Consider the following 24,688-nt stretch of genomic DNA (forward strand, 5'->3'; position numbering starts at 1 on the left):
ATGTGAGACGGATAGAGCTGGACACACAGATGAATAGGTGGAGAGGTAAGTGGGGCATACAGAGATGACTGTGGCTGAGCAGTCTGCAAGGAGTGTTAAAGATCATGAGTGTCAATATAAAGCTTCCTTGGCTACAAAGAATAACAGAATCAAATGAACTCAGATAATTTTCACGACAAACTGGAAAAATCTCTGTGTTCTGCACAGCACAGAGTTTGTAGTTGACCATCATTAACAGCCATCTCTCAGTCTAAGGTTTTCAACCTCATGAGGCCAACAGCCTGAAGGTGGGAGTCTGTTAACTGGGATATAGTACTTTTATCCAGAATATTATGAAACGAGTGATTTGTTTTCCAAACTCATTCCTAACATAATCTATGCAAAAAGGCATGCAACATAACTTACAGAAACAAAAGGTGATATTAAATAACACTTGCATAGTGTAAATATTTAAGCTATTCAGTGAATTCTACAAAGAGTCCTAAGACTAATACACATGAATGTTTCTAGTTTGAGGAACAGCAGGATAACAAATGCTGAAACACTACAAACACTGATAACAATCTAATTGTGGGAAAATGCACATAAATTAAAGATACAAAAGGATGGGTCACATAAAGGACATAGTTATCACCTTGAATCATACTGAGGAAGTGGAGAAGAATAGCTGCAAAATAATTTAGAAGCAAATGGGAAAAATTAATGTAAGATAATTAGAAGCAAGCAACAGAAAATGCCAATGACAAGCAAAGGAAAAATAAAAACCATCAGAAAATGAAACCACAGCATTTGGTGTTTGTGGGACAATCTGGAAACATATTTGCCTTTATATGGCTGTATAAACTATTCCTTAGACCTGGCATTAGGGGAATATTTCCAAGTGATACCAAGTCCACACCACCTGTCACTGCTTTTGCTTTGTTTCACATGTCCATTGCCTTCAACACAGTAGAAGAAGTCAGTTTACATGTTCAGATACATATTATCAGTTTCTGACATGCAGAAGTTTGGTTTCTCATTCTATTATGCTATGTTCCTTTAACCTCTCAGTTGCCAAACTAAATGGCGGTGCTTCCATTTCACATGTGGACAAAAAGTGATGTTTCTAAGTCTGTGCAAACTCCCCAAGTCTAACTGAGAAAACTATTCAGCCTGTCTGCTTGCTGAACAAGTTCCAAGTGTTTGGTAGCTTTCTTCTAAAAGTTTTTTTTTTTTTCAGATCCACAAACATGTAGTTTAACAATTAATATAATTCCAATTACTACCAATCCAATTTTTCTGGGTTAAAGAATGAAATGTTAATACTCAAAGATCACCAGGAACTTATAAAAAAGACACTTTCATGTCAATCATTAGCACTTTCATGATACTGCTTACTTGTCAAAGTTGTAAGGCAAAGGTTTTATATTTATTATTGCAATGGCATTTTGAATAACCTGTAACATTCAATTCTCAGATTTCCCATTTATAAAATCAGGATAATGAGTAATATCTAACATTTAGCATCATTTGAAGGTTTAGATAAGTATTAAATGAGCAATAGTCATAAAGGAATGAGTACAGTGTCAGAAATATCAACCAGAGAAATGTGAAGTGTTAATTACAATGTATTTCAATTAGAAGTAGTAATAATTTGTATGACAACTCACATGAATATTCATTGTATCAAATGTGAAGTACATACAGGCAAAAGATCTGCTATTTGAAAATACACTGGTTTTTATCAATTTGATAATGGAAACAGGTCACTTTTAGCCCCCTGTGTGAAACATCACTGATCAGTGAGGCAGTAATAAGGAGCGAGTCTGATGCTTTGCTGGTTTGGTTTTGTTTTATTCTAAGATCTTTGGTGCACATACACAGGGATTTCAAAAAGTTCATGGGAAATGGAATTTAAAAATTATTTGGTACAAAAACATATTGAACTCCAAAATAGTTTTGGTATCATACATATTTTCCTTGAATTTTTTAAAAGATTTTTTTAGGGCCCGGCGGCGTGGTCTAGTGGCTAAAGTCCTCGCCTTGAAAGCCCCGGGATCCCATATGGGCGCCGGTTCTAATTCCGGCAGCTCCACTTCCCATCCAGCTCCCTGCTTGTGGCCTGGGAAAGCAGTCGAGGACGGCCCAATGTATTGGGACACTGCACCCGCGTGGGAGACCTGGAGGAGGTTCCAGGTTCCCGGCATCGGATCGGCGCGCATCGGCCCGTTGCGGCTCACTTGGGGAGTGAATCATCGGACGGAGGATCTTCCTCTCTGTCTCTCCTCCTCTGTGTATATCTGGCTGTAATAAAAGTGAATAAATCTTTAAAAAAAAAAAAAAAAAAAAAAAAAAAAAAAAAAAAAGATTTTTTTAATTGTTATTGGAAAGTCAGATATATAGAAGGAGAGGCAGAGAGGAAGATTTTCCGCTCACTGGTTCACTCCCCATGTGGCTGTAATGGCTGGAACTGAGCTGATCCAAAGGCAGAAGCCAGGAGCTTCTTCTGGGTTTCCCACATGAGTGCAGAGTCCCACAGCTTTAGACCATCCTCTCCTGCTCTCTCAGGTCACAAGCAGGGAGCTGGAAGGGAAGTGGAGCCGCCAGGACACAAAGCAGCACCCATATGGGTTCCTGGTGCATACAAGGCAAGGACTTTATCCACAGGCTACTGTGTCAGGTCCTGAAATTTTTTTGACGTCTAAGAAACATGGATTTCAAAAATACTTTCCTCTAAATGAACTTATTTCTTTTTAAGTCCATTTTCCATAAACTTTTAAAGTACTTTTATGCATTTATATACTTATTTTTCTTTTCTTAACACAACTTACTGTGATTTTATTTTAGAAACATGGAAGCTAGCAACTGATTAAGTTTCAAGTTTGTACTTCAAGCTTAAATGGAATAACAACAAGAGAATCATTTGTCAAATGATGGCCTATATGCCAGGTGGAGAGAAATGAGAAGAAAACAAAAAAGAGCTTACTTGTTATTGAAAAGCTAAATATTAGAGTAAAATTCATTTAACATTAGAAGCGAAACACCAAGTCAGCACAGTAAATTAACAGAAAGTCTATATCTTTCATTTATTAGAAGGAAAAATCAGATACCCAGAAAATTCATTTTAATAGTAAGCAAATTAAAGAAAAACAATTGCTTAATTTTTAAAGAGTCTAAGACCCAGATGGTTAGAATAACCAAGAAATGCTGACATACAAATAATTGGATTTCAGTTGATGCTGTGCTTTTATTAATAAAAATAGATTTATTGCTTAGAAAAAATATTTACCATGATTCATGACATGTATACTAATGAGTATATATGAGTATATTAACATATCTGAAGCTTGCCAAACTGAATTTACAACTCTAAGTAATCAAATAATTTTAACCTTATAGGATAAAGTGACAGATGACTCACCCTGAATGAATAGGGCTTGAGACAAGATTGACATTGTCCAGCGTGTCTGCAGCCCAGCTGTAATGTCTAAGGGAATCTGAATCAAACTCCCTGGTGAATGTAAGATGCTGGAAAATAAAACAGTATGTAGCACATCAATAATCCACATACTACATTGATTATATATATAAATATATTTTCTTCTGTGCGAATCCAAATATACTAATATGCAAAACTTAAATTTTACTCTATTGGTCCACATTAAAGTTCAAGTACAAGAATAAAAATAAGTAAACAAATAATTAAATAACAAATATTGATCAATCATATGATTTTAGTTGTAAGAATGTGCTCTGGCGTGGAAAAAGAAATGTCAGTCCACTAACTTCACCTGTGATTTTAAACACTTTGACACATCTCCAAATTAATTCTCCAAACATTATACAAATAAAAGTTTTAAGTCTCAAAATAATAAGCTCAACCTAATGCCTTCTGATTCCAGATGGGAAATAGTAGCTCACGACTGGTGCTTCTGCAGAGTCAACCAGATAAAACAGAAATGTTATTTGAATGCCTCAGAAGGCAGCTGAGGCATTGAGAGTTGATAGAGCTATATTTTGAGGCAGCTAACATTTTAAAGAATTTTTGTGACTTTTTGTTACCATTTTTAACTTCAGGCAGCTAAGATTTGGATATAGTTCACCCTCACCCAAGGGATTCCCAATGAAAGAACATGAGAGATGGTGGGTTTTCTGAGATAAGCAGATCACAGGAGCTCTCAAGAATATAATGGTAGCTTTTTCTCAAGATCAAATGTCTTTGGCAAGTGAATTAGGTCGTAGAGTATTAGAATAGTTAACTGTGAGAGTGACCTGCATGCAAGACCATCCCATGGCCTGGCCTCTTCTGGTGTGAACTGACCACGAGGTAGCTCTTATTAGGAGCTCAGCAGGTGTTAGGCTATTCAACCTGCAGAACTGTGAGCTGGCTTGACTGCTTTTCTTCATAAATCAATCAGCCTCAAGTGTTTTGCTGCAGGAATGGAGAAGGGACTGAGTTGCATCTGTCAGTCACCAACACAGAGTTCAGCTTTGAACGTACAAGGACTTCTGCTGCTGGACACATTTAGGTGGCTCCAAGCAGGTGACAGTTTTACCCTGAGAACATTTGCCAAAGGTCTGAAAAGCTGATGGAGTTTTTGGGCAGCTCATGAGAATATGATTGCATAGTTTATAAGCTATAATGGGAAGAATACTCAAATATCATCCCAAGATTTCAAATAAGGATGCAGGAGAGCCAGAGATTAACTAAAGATGGTTTTAGACATACCAGCCTTATTTCCGCAGAAAAAAAGAAAAGAAAAAAAAAATCATGATCCATGATTGGATTAAACTGAGCATCCACTACTTCTTTTCCCAGTAGACAGAGACAATGAACACTCTCAGGAATTAACATATTACTATCAAGTACACCCACACTTTATTATTATTATTCTTTTAGAAACTATGTCCAACATAAATTGAAAATTAGTCCAGGATGGCCAGGGCATACAACAAAGGCAAAAAGACGAAACAAGACAAAGCAAGTCAGATGCTATAAACAGCTTCTCAGATCATTCCAATTTTGAGGTACATTAGCAAGAACTTTATAGTATCAGTTGCAAATACATCTAGGAAATAAGGAAAAATATACTGAAAGGTTGAGAATTCAACTGAACACCAGCATATAAACAAAAGAAACGAATGGACATTTGTACAATTCCTTGCCAATCTTCTTGACTTTGCATGATAGGAAAACAGGGTTAGCAACACAAGAAGAGGGGCAGGAGATTGGTTCATTTCCCCAGTCCACAACACCTGAGTCTGGGACGGCCAGAGACCCAGAACTCTATCCTGGTCTCCCAAGTGGGTGGCAGGGACCCAGGAAGCTGGAAGGTGCATCACAACTGGAGACAGGACTCCAACCGAGGCAGTCCCAAGGGACACAGGCACCCTAAGCTTAATCTGCTGTGCCACAGAATCTATTTCTATTTTTCTTTCTTTTAATCTACCCATTATCATGTTGATTTTTCTGTTTTGGGTTCTAGTTTACTAACCCTGTTTTCTATTGTGTCAAAGTCAAGAAGATGGCCAGGGCACACGTACAAAAGCAAAAAGTGTCCTCACTTGCACCCAGCACCATCAACCCTGGCGGAAAACAAAAGGTATGAACAATAGAGGCAGTATAGGGGTGGGAGGCACCATGCTGAAAACGGGGACAAACGCAAAGTTGACCCTGTTTAAGATCCTGATCTCCCAGACACCAACAGTTACGGACAAAACTTCTAGGTCAAAGAAAGGAAGCCCTTGAGGTTGCTAATCTGTCCACTGGAATGTCCCAGAGTAATGTCCCTGGCTTTTTCCTGCAGTGGAACACTTGACTGACAAGTTTGCTGCCATACAGTTTCCAAACGCTTATTTCTGAGCAGACAGACAAGAGCCATTAATTAAGAAAAGCACCTCACATTAAAAAATAATAATAAACTTACAAGCAAACAGAACTAAGGCAAGTTAGAAGAAATAGGCTTTTCTGACAGAAGAATAGTTTGGTATTAGTAAGCAGAGAAGGACCAAGCTCTTTTCCCATGTATGAAACAAGAATGATTTGGAGATAAGAGGAACATTTGGAGAAGAAGAAATCTCGGAACGTGAAAAATAGGGTGGCATTGAAGTTGGAAAAACACACCTAGAAATTGGGAGGATATTCTTAAAGAGAAAAAACAGAAGGCAAAAACGCAAGAAGTAAAGGGCAGAAGTTTCAAAGTCTTCCTCCTTCTCCAAAAACAAAACACGTTCTAGAAAGAAAAAAATAGTGAAAAGAAAAATGAGGAGGAATCAAGGACAGAAAATGTTGAAGAAACTTTCCCAGAAAGACCCAGACGAGTCTCCCATGTACCCACCAGTCACCAACACTATGGTGGGTATAAATATAGACTATCACAGCACAGCCTCATGGAGTGACAGAACTTGCAGACAGAGAGATATTACAAATCCAGAGGTACAGGGTCAAGTTGACAGACTTTTACTACACTGTGAACAGCAAGGCCTTCACGGAAAAGCAATGGAGCAATTGCTTCAGTGCTGAGAGAAAATGAATTTCAACTCCAAATTCTATAACCAGTCAGATTAACATAGGAGTGTGAAAACAGATAAGTTATTTTCAAATGTCCAACACCTCAAAAAAATGCAAATGGCCTCTCAAAAAAATCATTAGAATTTCACATAATAAAAAGAATTCACAGATTTCAAACAATTTTCTGCACCAAAAATACTCATCTTTAATTCTATTTTCCTACAAATGCCTTTGAAATGCCCTGTATTTCTTTCATAGTGTATAAGCAAATTCTTGGAAGATGCACAGTGACCAACTGAAGGACTAAGCCAATAATAAGGAAAGGATGTAACCCAACACAAGAGAAAACAAAGGCACTTTTCAGGATAATAATGAAGGACACACCAGGAGAACATCCAAGAACTGGGTGAACAAGCAAGACCTCTAAGCCAAGAATTGGGAGGATGAGATTGACAAAATACCTACTGCAACTGAGAGATTTATAAAAGCAGGGGAAAGTTTGTGAGTTGGAAAGTCATATGAAATGAAAACCTCTTGAGAAAATATTGTGCTAAAAAGGTAAAGCAACAATAAATATGCCACATCTGTGGGTAGCACACATACACACACATAAGGTAAGCTTTAAATACTGATAAAGTATAACCAAAATTTAAAGAAAAAATTTTTTTCCAGTAAGTGTGAGGGTGTGAAGTGTGCATATTTGGTTCCAATATCAGAGAACTGGATTGAGTCCAGACTGCTCAGATTCTTATCCAGCTCCCTGCCAATGCACCTGAGAAACAACAGATCATTGCTCAACTGCCTGAGTCCCTGCTTACTCTATGACAGACCTGGATGAATTCTTGGCTGCTAGCTTCCGCTTGGTTTAGCTCCAGATGTCATAGCCATTTGCGAAGTAAACCTGTACTTGTGAGATCTATCTTCTCTCTTTCCCTACTTCTCCCTCCCCCCCCCCCGCCACCCCTGCCGCCTTTCTAGTTACCTTTTCCTCTGTTATTCTGCCCTTCAAATAAGCCTTTAAGAAAAACCAGCCCTGGAATCAAGCTGAAAAATAATTTGTAGAGTCTTTCTATGGAAGTTAGTATCTCGTGTAGGTCATAGGAAAATGTCAAAATGAATGAAGAACAGCTTTCTCTGCATTCGATATGGGAAGGTACATGAAATGGAAAAGTATACAACTAATAGTCTAAGGAAGAATCCTGTGTTGTGGTACAGTGAATTAAGCTGCCACCTCCAATGTGTGTAACCCACATGGGTTCCCCCTCATGTCTTGGCTACTCCACTTCCTATGCAGCATCCTGGGTAAGCAGTGGAGGCTGGCCAGATTACTTGGGTACCTGACACCCTTATGGAAGACCCAGATGGAATTCCAGGTTCCTTCCTTTCCTCCCTCCATCATGGTTCCCTACCACCACCATGACTTTGACTTTCAAATAAATAAATCTTTGTTTTAGAGTCTATTGAGTTCATACAGTTAATATTCTGATCCCGAAGAGCAAAAAAATCACTTCAGAGTATTCTAAATGGGTTTGCCGAAGATGAGGAGTTAATTTTATTCTGCCCTTATTAGACAGTTACTTATACTGACTTTTACAAACCCCAACCAGCCAATCATCAGGAAGGCAAAATATCTAATACACAATGGTGCTGCTGGATTTTTTTTTTTAAGTAGGGAAGGGAACCAGTGGGAGGTAGATAAACAAAAAACTTTAATTCTTACATTTGGAGTCCCTAGGGTTATTTTTTCATCAAGAACTTTTAAAAACAAGTTCTGATAAATAAATAATATCATTCCTCTTTAGTAATTACAGTAAATTATTTACTTTGGGAACTCTTAGAAACATGCACTGGTGACATTAATTATTGAGACGAGTTATAGCACACAAAAAGGTATCGCTGCCATCATGCAATATGCATCGAGGCTGTAGTGTGCCAACACACAGCACTCCACGGCCCACCAAGGCTTCCTTCTGCTCCTTTGTTCTTGCAATTTGTTGCCACTCAGTGAAGACTTGTTAGAGCATAATGAGTAAATGTCAACCTGGATCAAAAACAATGGGCTCAGGTATCTATAATAGCTCCAAATAGTAAGCTGTGAAAATGTTTTTATGTGCCACAGTAATCCCTCTTCTGAATCATGATTTTTTTTTCATAGAGGTTTGTTCACGTTTGTGTTTAGACTTAAATACATTTCAGTAACCTTAGTACTAGAAAACAAAACACTCTTCCTGCATGGTACCCATCAAAATATGACACAAGGCCATCAACCCAAAGCAATAGCTATATAAAACAATATTGAACTGATACCTTGATTTCCAAACTATGACTTCAAATACTCTTTTACACAGATGAGAGTTTACTTAAACATGGAATTTCACCTATTTACTGTAATAAGCAGGGCATCACGGTACCAAAGAAAAGCATTACCTCCATTTTGTTATGGAATATGAAGACTTTTAAGAGTTTTTAAAGATTCATTTATTTTTATTGGAAAGTCAGGCATACAGAGAGAGAAAGATCTTCTGTCTGCTGATTGACTTCCCAAGTAGCTGCAACAGCTGGAACTGACCCAATCCGAAGCCAGGAGCCAGGAGCTTCTTCCAGATCTGCCATGTAGGCACATGATTCCAAGGCTTTGGGCTGTCCTGGAATGCTTTCCCAGACCACAAGCAGGGAACTGGATGGGAAGTGGGGCTGCCAGGATTAGAACCGGTGCTCATATGGGATCCCAGCGTGTGCAAGGTGAGGATTTTAGCCCCTGGAGGCTACCGTGCTGGGCGCAGAATACGAAGACTTAAAAGGATAAACAGATACCACGAATGATGGTTAAAGATGAACTGCGACCTGATTCTTTGTTTCCTGCAGCTTTAAAGTGTGTTTTTCTCAGGATTTAAGTGATGTGCTTTGGCCCTTAAGTTCAATTACAGGATTGGATTTGGAAATTGCCTTTGCTGCTCGTTAACAGAAAACCTTTTTTTCCCCCACTGTGTTTTCTATTTTGGAAAGGCAACTCAATCATGGAGCTGTGGGCCCCTCCCTGCTCTTTCACACTCTTTGGCCTCTCTGTTCCCTTCTAGAACAGTTGAGTAAGTTCCATGAGTGGTGAGTTTCACAAAGGTAGTGAAATTCAGGTTGCTCTCTCTGGGGTTTGGGTTGAGCACAGTCAGTCACTGGGTATGGGAGCCTGCTTCCGCCTCCTTATTTTTAAATTGAGGATCAGATGATATGGGACTGAAGTGAAAAAGAAGGTCCATAGTCTGGCAGAAATGCCAGTATTGGTATTGAATTATTTTCCCATATTAGAAAACCTTTTATGCTTTTCAATGAATTTTCGTATCTATATTTGTGAAAATTTGGTCCATTTATGTCAGAAAAGAGTGAAGACAGTCTACTCTCAACACTATCTATATTAATGGAGACAGGGTGTGTCTATCAAACACATCCTGCATGGCCCACGCGCCAACGCACAGGACTGCACATTTGGCTAAAAGAATGTACCTCACACATATTTAAATCTTATTTATTAACATAAAAATGTCTCAATTCCTTTGTTAGCAACACAGTTACAAATTACTGAGTATTAGCTTAATGGCAAGGACTGTTTCGAGTCTTGATGTTCATTAGTTTTTTGAGAGTCTATTGGATCTGGAAGTAATACTGGTTCTATTTTGTGTATGCGAAGGCTGAAGTTCAGGAAAACTTCAAAAACCTGCAAGCTCAAAGTCAACACTTAGCACTTGTTAGCTTTAGTAGAATGTGATACTTAAGGGAAAATCACAGTGACCTTGCACTTCATGTAAAAAATACAAATATCATTTTTCATCTTGAAGACAAAAATGCTACTAAATCAAAATGCACATCATTCAATAGAGTTCAAAACCTGACTAATGATGATATCACTGTCTCCAAGAGCTTAATACTTTCCCAAAATAGTGTCTCACTAGCCCTATTCATTTAGGGAAGAGGACAGCAAGTACATGCCAGCCTGGCAAATGAGGACACACCCAAACACGCAGGCCTGGGAATAAATGTTTCGGCAGCAAAGGAAGAGGCAGGAACAAGAAAAAACTTGCAAAGAAAAGAGACAGAAATCCAATTAAGGCTAAGATTGGGTAATTCTCCAGCTTTCTGCCCATTAGTACTCAGTGTTGAAGATATCTGTTAAGGTCCAGCCCTGACTCAGCCATCTTTGTGTCTGCCAGCCCTACCACCACTGCGAGTCTACGAAAGGCAGGAGTCCTGCGAATTAACAGGTGACTTTGACAGGCTAATATTAGCAGCACTGGGCACATCGTTCAAAGTAATGGTCACATGTGAAGCCCAGTGCATCTAAACTGGAACATTTTAAACACAAGTTGGTTGAGTAATAGCTGGATGACAGAAGAAGACTAGGAGCCCAGGCTTGGTCAAAGCTAAGGGACTTGAAGATGTGTTTCTCTACTCAAAGATCAAGATGACGTGGATTGGAGTTGGCTGGTGTCACTCCATGGCTCAGTGAATGGCAAGTCCAAAACTCCAGCGAAACTCCATTTCTACATTGGGGTCATTAGCAAATCAACCATCCATCCCGATTTCCTGTGACAGTGGGGTAACCCAAACAATGTGAGAGTTGAAAATCCTAAATGGTGATACAAATAGGTATTACAGTATAGCTCCTAGATTTTTAATAAAGAAGGTAAGTTTATATAATGTTGGTTCCCTGCAAGTAGATTTTTAGGATAGCTCTTACTTCTCCACTTCTAAGTAGTGAGAACAGCCCACTGGATTACACAAGCATAGTGGCTTTGCTCCGTGATATACTTGCATACACATCATCTCTAGAGCTAAGACTTGCCTTACTTTGCCTATTAGAGTGGCACTACCTCCTAGTGATGATCAGGGTAGCTGCTTTAAGTATTCATCAGGTCGACATTCTATTCTCTGCTATCTCACCCATTAATTGGGGAACACTGGGTAGATTCAGTGCTTCTCTCAACCCCTGTGCCTTTGGATAGTGGTGATGATGATACCTATTTCATGGGGTGTCTAGAAGCATGAAATTAGGTGGTTCACTTGATAAAAGATGGTGGCAGGTATTGCACTAGGCACTGCAGTTTTTGTAACCTTTATTGATACTGAGCAAAATGGAAAAATTCCATCCAAACAGATGACAAGTCAGTTTGGACTTTCAGCAGAACTACTTTGAAGCATTTTGTGTGTGTGTGTGTGTGTGTGTGTGTTAGAAAACATCACCAGAACCTACATGGGAGCCAGTTCATGTCCTGGCTGCCCCACTTTGGATCAAGCTCTCTGGTAATGTGTTGGGAAAGCAGAGGAGAATGGTCCAAGTACTTGAGATTTTGCTATCCATGAGGATGATCTGGAAAAAAACTCCTGGCTCCTGGCTTCAGGCTGGCCCAGTCCCAAAGGATGCAGTCATCTGGGAAGAAAACCAGTGGATTGACAATCTCTCTCTGTAAGTAACTCTTTCAAATAAGTAATCATTTAAAAAAAAACTCATTAAAAAAAGTGATTCAAACAGCAAAAATTAAGGACAGTATAATGAGGAAGGCAGGCTTTTTTCCTCCTAAGATATTTTTTCTGAAACCAACTGTGTTATCCTTAAGACTTGTCTTAACGGCGTGGTGTGGTAGCCTAGTGGCTAAAGCCCTTGCCTTGAAAGCACTGGGATCCCATATGGGCACCAGTTCTAATGCTGGTGGCCCTGCTTCCCATCCAGCTCCATGCTTGTGGCCTAGGAAAGCAGTTGAGGAAGGTCCAAAGCCTTGGGACCCTGCACCCGTGTAGCAGACCTGAAAGAAGCTCCGGGTTCCTGGCTTCGGATGGGTTCAGCTCCGGGTGTTGTGGCCACTTGAGGAGTAAATCAACAGACGGAAAATCTTCTCTGTCTCTCCTCCTCTCTATATCTGACTTTCCAATAAAAATAAATCTTTTTTAAAAAAATTACTTATCTTGAGACTAAAACATAATTCATAATGAAGTTTAACTCTTTGGGATTTCCATATCTGACTAATTTCAGGATAAATTAGCTGTGAACTTCCACGAAAGAAGGTGACTCAAGGTCAGCGAGTAAGCCCAGCCTGTCACGTCAAGTCCAGCTCAAAATGACTGCCCTGACTGTCCTGCTCTGCCTCTCCCAAGTCACAGTACCACCCTCTGTACTTTACAAAACACCTGCAATCTTGCTGACCAATCTCCAAGAGGTGTGGAGTGGATCACCTGTGTACCGCTGGCGAGGCACTTTGCAGACGGCAGGCACAGTATCAAATGTCACTAGTCAGAGGTACTTATCTTCCTTGGCACTATCTTGAACAAATCTTGAATCTGAGACTGGCTACATTCTGACACCAGGCATATTTCTGAGCCCCGCTTAGTACCGGCTTCAGTGAAAGAAACAGGAAGGTCAATTTGCTGCTGTGTGGGTGTGGGGTGGAATAGGGTGGAGAAGTAGAAAAGGAAAATCTGACAGTAGCTTGGTGAGCCTTTGGATGATGTATTTTTCTCTTCTCCCATACTGAGGTCATTGAAAAATGCCTACATAAAAACAACACAGTTTCTTCTGAAGATTCTTCCATTTGTATCAAGTAGAGCAAGGCACATTATATAACTAAACATGAACAAGTCATTGCTTGAGTTGCCAAAAAAAAAAAGATCAGGTGCAACTCAAAAGGCACCATAATCTGAGGTGGTAAAACAACCAAGTCCTATGGGGTGGAATACTTGACAGCCGCCTTCACATACACGGTGGCTATCATGAGGCTCCAGCATCATTTACAGGATTCCCTCCAGCATCACCACTCCAGCGGCCAGAGCCACTCTTTCTGCAATAGTTCGTATTTTACTTTGGAAGGCAGTCACTACGGAAGGGCTGGCCCCTTGTCTCCTACAGCGTAAACTGTGTGTATGATTCTCATCTGAAGGAGAAAGCCTGCTAAAGGAAAATGATTTGGTGCAAAAGGGGAAGCAAGCCAAAGTGCTTAGCCCCTTGCTCTCTTTAATCCTTAATCAGCAGAAAGCAAAGGAAATGGGAAGTGTGTGTTTTATAGAGATCAACTGGCAAAGATCTTGGTTTTGTTGTGTTAAAATTAAGAACTCTTTCAGGTGTGTTTTCCTTCAAAAAAAATTTACTTGTTTGAAACCCTAACACACGCACACACACACAGAGGGGTGAGAGATATTGATCTTCTACCCATTAATTCACTCTCAAGTCGATACAAAAGGCTAGCTCTGGGCCAGGCTGAAGCCAGGAGCTAAGAACTTTATCTCTCCCACAAGTGGCAGGGGCCTGAGCAGTTGGGCCATCTCAGTGCAAACAGCTGGATTTGGAAGTGGAACAGGCAGGATGAGAACTGCTGCTCAGATATGGAATGCCCATTTCACGGGCTATGGCTTAACCCACGGTGCCACCATGTTAGTCCTAAAGAATTCCTGATTTTTTGTGTGTGTGTAAAAAAAAGAGAGGAAAAAAATATATTTTTGGTATATAAATATCCAACTTTATACCTATTCTTCTCAATCATATCTTTTTCCTATTTTGTTAAAATTAGATTTCTTCATTTTCACAAAGTAAGCCTGAAGTAATAGAATCTCAAGATAGAATGGTATGTTGACACACTAGAAGAACTTCTGTGTTGTTCATGCTAGGGTGACTACCTTCAGTGACAAGCAAATTGATAGAGAGCCAGATTAGGGGTGGTCTGTGGGCTGGGCTGCCCTCACCCCTTGTTGGCATACTTGGTTCAGTCTGAGCTCCTGCTGGCTGCTCCAATTTCCTGCTAATGCACCCTCTGGAGGCATCAGGAGCTGGTTTCCGGATTTTGTTCTCACTTGCAAGACTGGACTGACAACCAGGCTTTAGCCTGGCAGAGCCCTGGCTTTTGCCAGCATTTGAGGAGAGAATCAGTGGATGGAAGACCTCTTGGTGTTTCTCTTTCTGCCTTACAAATCAAATGAAAAACAAAATTAAAAGAAACTTAAACTGGAACAAGGAAGTATCTCCCCCATGGGTGGGTGAAGGCTGAAATTAAATGACTGGTTTATATGGCACGAAATCCTGACAGGCACGAACTTCAGGTGTGGCTGACTCCAGGCACAGCTCCAACGATGGGAGGAATCATGTTTTCAATTGCTCGACTCACAGCAACTTCAGATTTATGCCATCCTTATAGCTTAGCAAGCTAAGTGGAGCTGGAATTTCCTCATGGGTTACCTAAGGCTCCGATTTGAGTCTCCAGTAGATTGTCAGGTTTTACTTTTCATCCTAAATATTCACCATAATCCAGGAAAATGAATTCTAAGTGGCCAGCTCTGGTCCTCAACCTCTTTGGGGAAGGAAACTTTCTGTTGCTTCTAAATGTATTGACTGAGACCCAAATCAGAGTCAGATCCCAGCAGTGCTCTTGAAAAGAGTGGGTACAGAACCCTGGAGCGGTGAATGCCGACAAAAACAACTTATCAGGAATGACTTCGGCTGACCACTGCCCCCAAATTTGGGTAACTCTGTGAGGAACCACATTGGGTTAAATGTTTTTGCCTGTCATTATAACTTTTTCAGTCTTATAAGTATTTCTTAGCCTGCTAAGTATAGGGTACTTAAAAAAACTTTTGTGGAAAATGGAATTGAAAGGTATATTTACTTGTAGCACAAAGTCTACACACAGGAGAAGTCTTCAAACAGTATGTGAAAAATGTACCCTCTGATAAAACTGTGCACGGATTTCAAAAAAAGCTTTGGCACCAAATTAAGTGTATCTGTTAAGTTGACATTCCCACAAACTTTCTGAAGCCCCCTCCTAGTATATGGATTACAGGGAGGCAGCCTGGAGCCAGATGGCCACACAGGCTTTTTGCCCTCAGGTTGGTTACTTACACTCACCTTGTCTCCCTTTCTTCAGCTTTCTAATGGAATGGAGAAATCATCTGTGTGGCTGTGATTTGAGTATGTTCCCCCAAAGCTCCTGTTGGGGAAATCTGATCCTCAAATTCTTATGCTAATAGCTTTTGGGAATAAGGCCTTTGAGTGGCAATTCTGATTAGATGTTGTTGTTAGGGTGGGGTCTCCCATGAGTGCATAACTGGCTTAATGAGTAGAGAGGACCAAACCAGCACTCTCTCTCGCCATGTTAGGGTGCAGCATGAAGGACCATGCCAGAGGCAATGCCCTGAATTTGGACTTGGCAGCCTCTACAGTTGTGAGACAAATAAATGCCTGCTCTTTATAAATTCTTCAGTCTCAGACACCTTGTCAGAGCAACAGAAAACAGATGAAGGTAGGGCTCAATGAGAAATATGCTAATACAGGTGAAACCCTTAGACTAGACCCTGTGCCTAGCAAGAGCTACACATGAACTCTTTCCACAACCATTATAAACGGTCCCATCATGATGGCTCCTGACACTTACGACATCTGGTGAATAACATTCCGTTTATGTAAGGAACACTGGCCTGATCTGCATTACATTCGGGAATTATGGCAGCCATGCCAGGCAGTTGCTTTCAGTAATTACGTTAGAAGAAATGAAAGCAGCCATCGGCTGCCTTCATTGCGGGCCCTCAGGCTTCTGGCTAGACTCGACCCCTGTCTGTCTTTACCGCTCCTGTTTGGTGAAAGGGCTACTTCCCTGCATAGATGCTGCTCTGAAACAACCACACATGAATCTGTACCTACACGTTAGACACTGATTAGCCAATACAGGTACACTCACAGAGCTTCCTCTCTGCATTGCCTTAGTTGGGGGATTCCTAAACAAAGGTGCATCCCAGCATTTACTCATGGACCTTCCGTCTGTCCTCTCGGGCTTTCCCAGATGCACGAGCAGGGAGCTGGGTCAGAAGTGGGGCAACCAAGGCTCCAACCCGTGCCCATAGGTTGCAGGGTTGCAGGCTACATAGCAACTTAACTCGTTCTACCACAGTGCCAGCCTCTTCTTAGTAGACTTCCACAGAGTAATGACATTCTTTTAGATAGCCTCTCTTTCAATAAATTAGCCTTTTTTCCTCTCTTCTGGAATTAGAACTAGGGACTAGTAAAGTTATGACACCTTTTTCAGAATTTATATTTCTTCTTCCTACAAGTTCTTATCTTGGAGTTGTCTTTAAAAATAGCTGAACAAATTTTTAAATGATTATTAATATATTCTCCAACTTAGATTGAACCACTAGCATTTGACCATATTTGCTTCTATGCACACATGTATACATGTTTTGGGCTGCAATGTGTGGAAATAAATAGCTTATTTAAAAACTACTTCATTCCTGAAAATTTCAGTATTGAATAGAATAGTGATAGTTTCCTATGCAGCCTCAATACCATTGAAAATTAATAATTTTCATATATATCCATACTTATATATTCATATTCATTTAGGCTTTTTAAAAATGCCTCTATTGCCCCTAACATGGCTCTGTGCCTTATATCTATATATTTTTTTTCCAACTTTGTTAATCCAGCATGACCCTGTACAGCCTTGGTAACCTTATGTACTCATCAGATATTCTAGTTCTACAAAGAATGCCCATCAGTCCACACGGTACTCTGGAATTATTAAAGCAATTCCTTCTTTCCACTGTTCTCAAGATATTTTGTTTTCCTCAAGATTTAAAACACCCTATGCTCTCCATTTAGCTTGCAGAAACATTCAGAAAGTAAGCAAGAAGTGGTTCTGGAATTTAGACAGCAACAATTTGGCTAAAAGAATACAAGTTTGACTTTGTAAATTCTCCTTGTCTTTTATCTCTTTTCACAATCCTTCATTCTGAGTCTATGCTGCCCCTTCATTCTACCTGAGTAAGCACATCTTGGTAAGGGCCACAGTCACACCTCATCAGCAATCTTGCTTTACACAAAACGAACGTGTCTCCTTTCACTTGCAATTTTATACATTTCCTTGCAAAATGGACACTTTCACACTTACAAATGGTATCAATAATATATCCACCAACATCTCATTTCAATTGGGAACATGAAGAGAACATGATTAACTGCCTAGGAAAATGAACCAACCAAGAATGCAGTGAATTCTTCAGAATATCCCAACCGATCTCTACAGGGAGACACTGTACATACACCTGGGCCTTACTATTTGAGATCAAGGCTTTCTCTGGGGCTAACAATACTTAAGCCCAAGCCTTGCTTCCGTACCTACACTCTTTTTTGCAAAGTGTTATTTATTTATTTATTTATTTATTTATTTATTTATTTATTTATTTGCCAGTGGAGGGGTGTATGTGTGTGTGTTATGGGGGCAAGTTTCTTCTGAATCAATTAATTCACCTCTACAAAGTTTCCTTGCTTAAGGATATCTACAGAATGTAAATGGAATATTAGTAATTGTAGGGCCCTGTGAAGTACAGTGCACATCAGGCCACCGGTTGCTTAGCTTCTCACTATGCTATGGTAAGTAATTATCACCTATTCATCAGCTTCAATTCGTCCTCAAGGTGCAAGGGAATATGCCCAGCATACCTTTACTGAAAGCCCGCTTCAAAATTCATAAAACCAAGTATCATGAGTATCCAGAAATTATTCTACAAACATCTCATGCTCTTCCTTCAAGATTATGTTGCCACGATTGCTTCTATCAACTCATTGCATATTCAACCACCATTATTAAAAAGAAAAGAATGCACAGACATGAAACAAACCCAGCAGAGATACCATCACATCTTGAGCAGGCCCATCACAGGCAGAAGTGAAGTCAGTGAATCAATGACATGACCCATCTCATGTTTAATGGCTTATTAAAAACAATTCTAACAAACTTCAACATTCATATAAAGTTTTTAGATTAACAAAATACATATTAATGTGGGCATCTGCAACTTTATCAATTACTATCAATTCTACCTGAAAAAGTTTAAAACAGATTTTACCCAGAGATGAGAAAAGTATATATGTCTTTTTGAGACTTTCTGAATTCCTCTCTGGGGACCTGGAGGGACTCAGTTGCAGAAAACAATCATAGCTAAGTATATAGTGCAACTGATTTTTGTCTTTTACTGGTTAATGCCAGAAGATTTACAAACACAAACTCTAATAGGCAGAAATATGCATTTTTTTATCACAGGACAAACAGCTTGATTTCACTAAACAAATGTAAACTTAATAATCAAACAACATCTTATAAAGGACACATACCTGCTCTTTGGATGGCACGAGGAGTTCTTCAATCATCATGCTGTCCCGGGCATAGGAACTTCTGTTCAAGGTGTAAGACCTATCCGAACTGAAGGAGCGGAGGCTGTTGTATTTACAGTTAACCATTCACAGTAGATGATGATGAGATGAATAAAAGAAAATTAATGCATGCAACTTCAAAAACAGGCCAGATGGCTAAAAATATCAATAAATGTTTTCTTTTCAAGGAAATTAAGGGCATCATCAAAAATAAAATGCCTTAGATTTGGGAAATGTCTTAGGCATAGACAAATGTGGATCAGGTTTGTTTGCAATTGGGCCAATTGGTGTTATGCACGGAATGCATGAGAACTTTGGATGTTTATGATGCTGAACCAATATGACAATTGAGGAGTAATAGGTGACTCTAGATAACTGATAATTAAGGAGAGTTTTTTTTCCTAGGGTAAGGCCTTAAGGAAGAGCCTCCTCTTTCTGGTCCACGTCTGTTTGTACTATTGTATGGAATCATGTCTGGTATAAATGCATCTGGTAATGTCTTTGGCAATGCTAGCTAGGGGCTTAAAATTTAGAGAGCTCTGGATTGCAGTTGACACTCATAGAAACCAACAAGAAGGAAGCAGCATTACCAATGTACCTTGCAAGATCCTCCTTATCATCCAAACTCCTCTTACTGTTTCTTCTTGGCCTTGAACTCCCAAGAGGACAATACCCTTAGTTTCCAGACACAGCACCCTGACCTCTAGACTACAGGAAAAGACTGTAGGAGGCAGCTTGACCATGGCACCCTTGCATATATTTACAGGGATCATGCAGGCCAAAGCTAGGATACAAGTGAGACTTGGCAGAATGAATATCCATGGTCTTCCAGGAAGAGAGGATGCAAGCTTGTTGGGAACTGTTATGAAATATTCTCCCATCTTCCTTTGGAATTTGGCATGAATAGCTTTTCACTACTTCTTTCTAAGGAGATCTGAGTTTTCTGTCCCACTATTCTTATAACAGCTGCAGAACAGAAGTCTAGAAAAGCCTCTTCACCGACGGAGTATCCCACAACCAGCTCTGTAGACAACCGCTCTCCTCTGGCAGTCCTTCCTGTGCTTACAAAGAGCTTGGGATGGTAGCACCTTTTAGTTCTTCCTTTTACTGCCTACATAATAATTTTCCCGTATACTGTTTCTCTACTGACCAAACTATTCAACTGTTGACTTGGACTTCCCTTGTGTTTGACAGAGCAAAACATAAACAGCAAGAATTTCTCGCTTTGCACAAAATGATTTCCTTTTCCCACCACTTCTCATGCAAAGAATGTGTAAGAGTGTGGTTATTTACATCAAGATATGGACAGCCCTAATGTTATAAGCATATTGTAAGCATCTACACAGATAGATAGCAAACATTCTTCTAGATTTATAGCTTCAGCTTTCAGAGGAATTCAGGTGGTTCCAGTCTCTCTCAACAGTCAATCTCCAGTCATTTTATACTTAGCAAATATTTACTACATGACTATTCTGAGTATCCCCACAAAGAGGAGCTTCCCAAGCAAGCCACAGGACTGATCCTTTGCATTTGCCCAACCAGTCCTCTGCGTACAATCAGGTGATCCATGGTTCTTCACTTTCTCCATGTGAGTTGCAAGACATTTCTATTAGTCTTCATTTCTAGTCCTTCCCCTCTCTTCAATGCTCAGAAGCCTGCTAATATTAGAAGTCAGCTCTTCAGCTCAACACTGTCCCACAGCACTTGGTGCTTCAAGGGAAATGTGCTAAAGCAAAGCTGCCCAGTAACAGTAACTAGTGACCACAAGTGGCCAAGAAACCTGGCTCCTGGGACTGAGGAATGTGAGTATGATTCCTTTAATAACTACTTTTCACTTAGAAACCCTATGTAGCAAGTGGCTACACTATTGGAAAAGACAGATTCTAAGCAGCCATATTCCACTTTCTTTCAGCCATGGGATCTGAAAGGGGCTGGGATGCTCCGCACTCCACATTAGGCATCCATTTTTCTGAATTATCAATTTAATGTTAACATCTGTGGACATAAGACAGTTACATTTTATGTATGGACACTTGAAAGTTTTTAAAGACAGCTATAAAATATTTTTGTTTTAATTTTAGAATCTATCTCAGATTTGTTGGTAGGTTTTAGACATACTTTCCTTCCTTTTATTTCTATGAGTGTTCACTGCAGAACAGAGCTTAGCATGGGAAGCTGTGGACAGAAAGGTCTAAAATTGCTCTCATTTTACACTATGCCCAAAGCTCATACTCCAGGCCAACTTCCATTAGGCAGATAAGGCCCACAAAACATGAAATTTCATGCTAACTCCGTAATAGGTCAGAGTACTTTCAACTATTAATTTTTCAGATTTCATGCATGGGGTCTTGAATGAATCAAACTGATTTGAACCAAGGTTCAATAGTATTATTTGTAGCCATCAGTATATCCTAAATGTTAAGTACATGAAGTGTTAGAAGAACATGCCTCTCAACTCTGAAATTATACTAATAGACCTAGGCAGAACTTAAAGAAAACATCAACTAGCAAACAAAGAGCCTTTTAAATCAACACTTTTTCTTAAAACTGTCTGAAGTCTTTTGTTCCCCACAGTTACTTCATGCACTACACAAAATTTGTTAAGGGAAAGAAATGCCTCAAGGATTCTGTCAATGTTGCAAAAGGTACATTTCTTAAAATCCATTTAGTTTCCTGCTGATTTTCTCAGAATGGCAAAACTGATTTTCTAAAGCTGAGCAGAAAACAAAAATGCACATTGCAGCACATCACAGCACATCACATCACAATGCTGAAGAAAATAAAGATGAGCAAATGAGCCAGGAAATGGCAGAGAAACACTGTAACAATGCCACATGTTCTTACCTGATCTTGGGACTATTTTAAAGTGTTTTTAGAAATCAAACCAGAAGAAATAGAAAGCAAAAAAAAAAAAAAAATCAGACAAGGAAAAAAAAAAAAGGAAAAAATGTTATGATTGGATGAGTTTCACATTTGACGTATTCCTTTTTAAATGTTACACTCAGAAAAACTTTTATTTGATAATCTTCTAACAATGGGTTTTCAAAAATAGTGACTTTGTAGACTTTTAAAAACATATTTGCCTCTGAGCATAACATGAGCTGTCAATGTAAGAAAATGAGTTACACATAATAGCAACAAAAAATAGTGCGATCAAAATGTGAAATACGAACACCTTGGAGTTATATTCACAAAAACAAAATCAGAAGAGATTTTTTTTGGTTTTATAATTCAGCGGGTAGTAGTGGCTACAATTTTCTACATACAAATGGGTGATGCACAGTATGTGTCATTCATTATCAGAAGAAGAAACAACAGCTAGCTATTGGTCTAGAAAAACTATAAATCTCTAAATACTATAGAGACAGTACTAAGGTTCTACATGATTACCTGAAATGTGTTCTATTTTTAAAAAGTTATTTTTTCTCTTTCTGTTTATGATACCTGCTACAATAGAAATTTAAAGCCTTCGCTAAATGTATTTAGAAAGAAAAAGTTTTACCAAGTTACTCAAAAGTCTGAAAAATAAACATCAGAAAAAAAATTAAACCCCATATCTCAATTAGCTACACAATGACACTGGAAATAAACTCTAAGGTTTACTTTAGTGCCATTTACTATTAGACAATGAAACTTTTTACAACAGATCCTTAAACTATAGGAAAATGTCCTCGGGGCTCTGGCTTAGAAGGTTTAATTATTAGCTTTAAAATAACTTGACTGTCAGCAAACATGCTGCTAATCCACACCAGAGCAAAGCAGTCTCCCCATTCTGGGCAAGGTCCTGTTTGACTAGAAAAGTTTCACTCAAGGTTTTCCATGGGCAGAAGTTTCATGCTTCAGTTGGAAGGACTGAATTTGCCATTCTACTTGTCTGTGACTTCTATTGTCACATGTTGCCATCATAAAATGTGCCTTTGTATAAAAAATAATGGAACTATTTTAAAAAGACCTTCAAACATTTGCTGGACAATCTTAATCAACAAAGTAATTTGTTTCAATAATGCTCCCTTTTAGCAAGATCCTTTTAACACAAGGGGTCTTCAAAAAGTTTGTAGGAAAATAGAATTAAAGGGTAAGTTTATTTTGATATAAAAAGAATCAAAATCTATGCACATTTTTCATAATATGCATTTTCACAAACTTTCTGAAGTCCTTTCATATGTTTTTTTTGCACTGAAATAAATTTATCTTTTAATTCTGCGAACTTTTTGAGTTTTCCCCATGTAAAACAACATTTCATTTTGAAATATGCTACTCAAATGTGTTCTCCAAGTTCTGTCAGCAAGCTCATTGGTCACTAGACTTGAAGCATGACTACAAATGGGGCAAAAGAACAAATGATTAACGTGTCAAATTGCATGAGATTGACAGAGAGCCACAGAGCAAGTCTATCCAATTCAGGGACATTTTACTACACTTGCATCCTCATCCAAAGAACACAGTTTTGTTTTTCTGACATGTGAAAAATGAAAATGATCTGGATTGATGATAAATGCTTGTTTTACATCAACTAGGAAGAAGAGTAACAGTAAAATACCTGGCAGAACGAGCTCCCAGACTGAAGCCCATGTAGCCCTCCGCAGGCAGGGAGTCGTCACCCAGCTCCTTAAGGTCCTGTGGTCCAAGATACTTGTCTGTGTCCCCCGTCATTGCATCTTCACCTGCCAAAGTAGAAAGCAAACTCCAGTGAGAAGCCTGAGTCACTTGTGTCAGCTCTGGGAAACACTGCTCCTGGGGTCAGCAAATCACCCAAGGTCTCACAGTCCCCTTCCTGTCCCTTAGGTAATTTTTCTAACTGTCCTTTAGAAGGGAAGAAGATAGGCAGAGGTTAGCACACGAATCCAAGAATACATGTAAGCCCCCAACAGTCCTCCAGGTGTTAAGCTCTCATTTCAGAACTTTGCCTGCACTTTCTTTACCACCTCCTTTTCCACCCCCAACCTCCAGCTCCACCCAGTGGAGCGTGGATCTTTTCTGTCACTTATTTTGGCTCACCTCACCCATGATGAGAGCAGCTTGTCTGACGGGACATAGATTGCAAAATAAGAGCCGCCTCCACACGACTCATCTTGAAATTACAGGTGGGAAGGGAAGAGAACAGGATATTTATTTTTCCCAAAATGAAACAAAACCAAACAACCTGGCTCTCTCACATGCAGATTTCACCTTGGGGCTTGTGTACCGAAGTAGCAGGTTATTTCTGTGCACTATAACTGCTCACTTGGGAGACCTGGAAACACATCAATTTCAAGCCATTTCTAAACCTATCAAATGAACAACTCAGGCCAGCTGTCCCAGTGACTGAAATTGCTTTGAAAGCAACTCTGGGCTCCGACCGAGGTAAAATGGGGAGAGATGGAGTGTACCAGTTGGTTTTCACCTAGCCGCACGAAGAGTTAATTACAGAAAAAACTTTTACTAGCTACTTATGCAGTGACCTCACAGGGAAAAACCACATTCCAAGAGTGACAGGGCAGGTTTGCTTTTGCCCTCTGGGACATTTTCCCATCCTTCTCAAACCGTAGCAACAACTGCCAAATAGTTCCTTCCACACACAAGCAAACTCGGTTTTTTTTCTTATGATCTTCACTCTCTTTTTGGATACAGGCTTAGCCAGTGCAAGAGATTTTAGACGTGTGTTTGTCCGACTTTCTCTAAGGTGAGTGTTCCAACTACCACGGTTGTACTTTTCTATCTCTTCAGTACCGCTTAATATTTTCCATTCATTTAAACTCACGAAACCACAAGCAACCAATCAAGCCTTAAAATGCACTGTCAACAACTGCTTTTGCAGACATAAAAATTAAACAGAGCAACTTTCTACTGCTTCCCGATACTAGCAGAGTATTTTAAGTAGCGATTCACACGTGTGCTATTTGCATAGTTCCACAGCATCTGAAACAAAGACAGCACACCCCAAATACAACTTACAGATCTTACTCTGTGGGAAAGCCATTTCCACCAGTCTGGGCAGATGGAACACTTTCCGGATGCTTCCAGGAATTCCTCACGCAGTGATT

The 24,688-nt window shown here is 39.5% G+C and overlaps 1 protein-coding gene across 5 annotated transcripts in view; it reads right to left on the bottom strand.

Moving 5' to 3' along the window:
- The window catches only part of ANK3 (ankyrin 3), a 617,522-nt gene that overhangs the window by 72,074 nt on the left and 520,760 nt on the right, over nucleotides 1–24,688 (bottom strand). For 4 of the 5 annotated variants that reach the window (XM_058671971.1, XM_058671969.1, XM_058671968.1 and 1 more), the window contains 3 exons: nucleotides 23,206–23,329; nucleotides 18,627–18,729; nucleotides 3,401–3,507 (listed from right to left, as the gene is read on the bottom strand). In XM_058671971.1, coding sequence (XP_058527954.1) covers nucleotides 3,401–3,507; nucleotides 18,627–18,729; nucleotides 23,206–23,329 — 334 coding nt within the window. Of the gene's footprint in view, nucleotides 1–634; nucleotides 668–3,400; nucleotides 3,508–18,626; nucleotides 18,730–23,205; nucleotides 23,330–24,688 lie in introns of all 5 variants that reach the window. The other variant, XM_058671967.1, reaches the window with a different exon arrangement.

Source organism: Ochotona princeps, chromosome 13 (assembly GCF_030435755.1).
Source record: "Ochotona princeps isolate mOchPri1 chromosome 13, mOchPri1.hap1, whole genome shotgun sequence".
Classification (NCBI taxonomy): Eukaryota; Metazoa; Chordata; class Mammalia; order Lagomorpha; family Ochotonidae; genus Ochotona; species Ochotona princeps.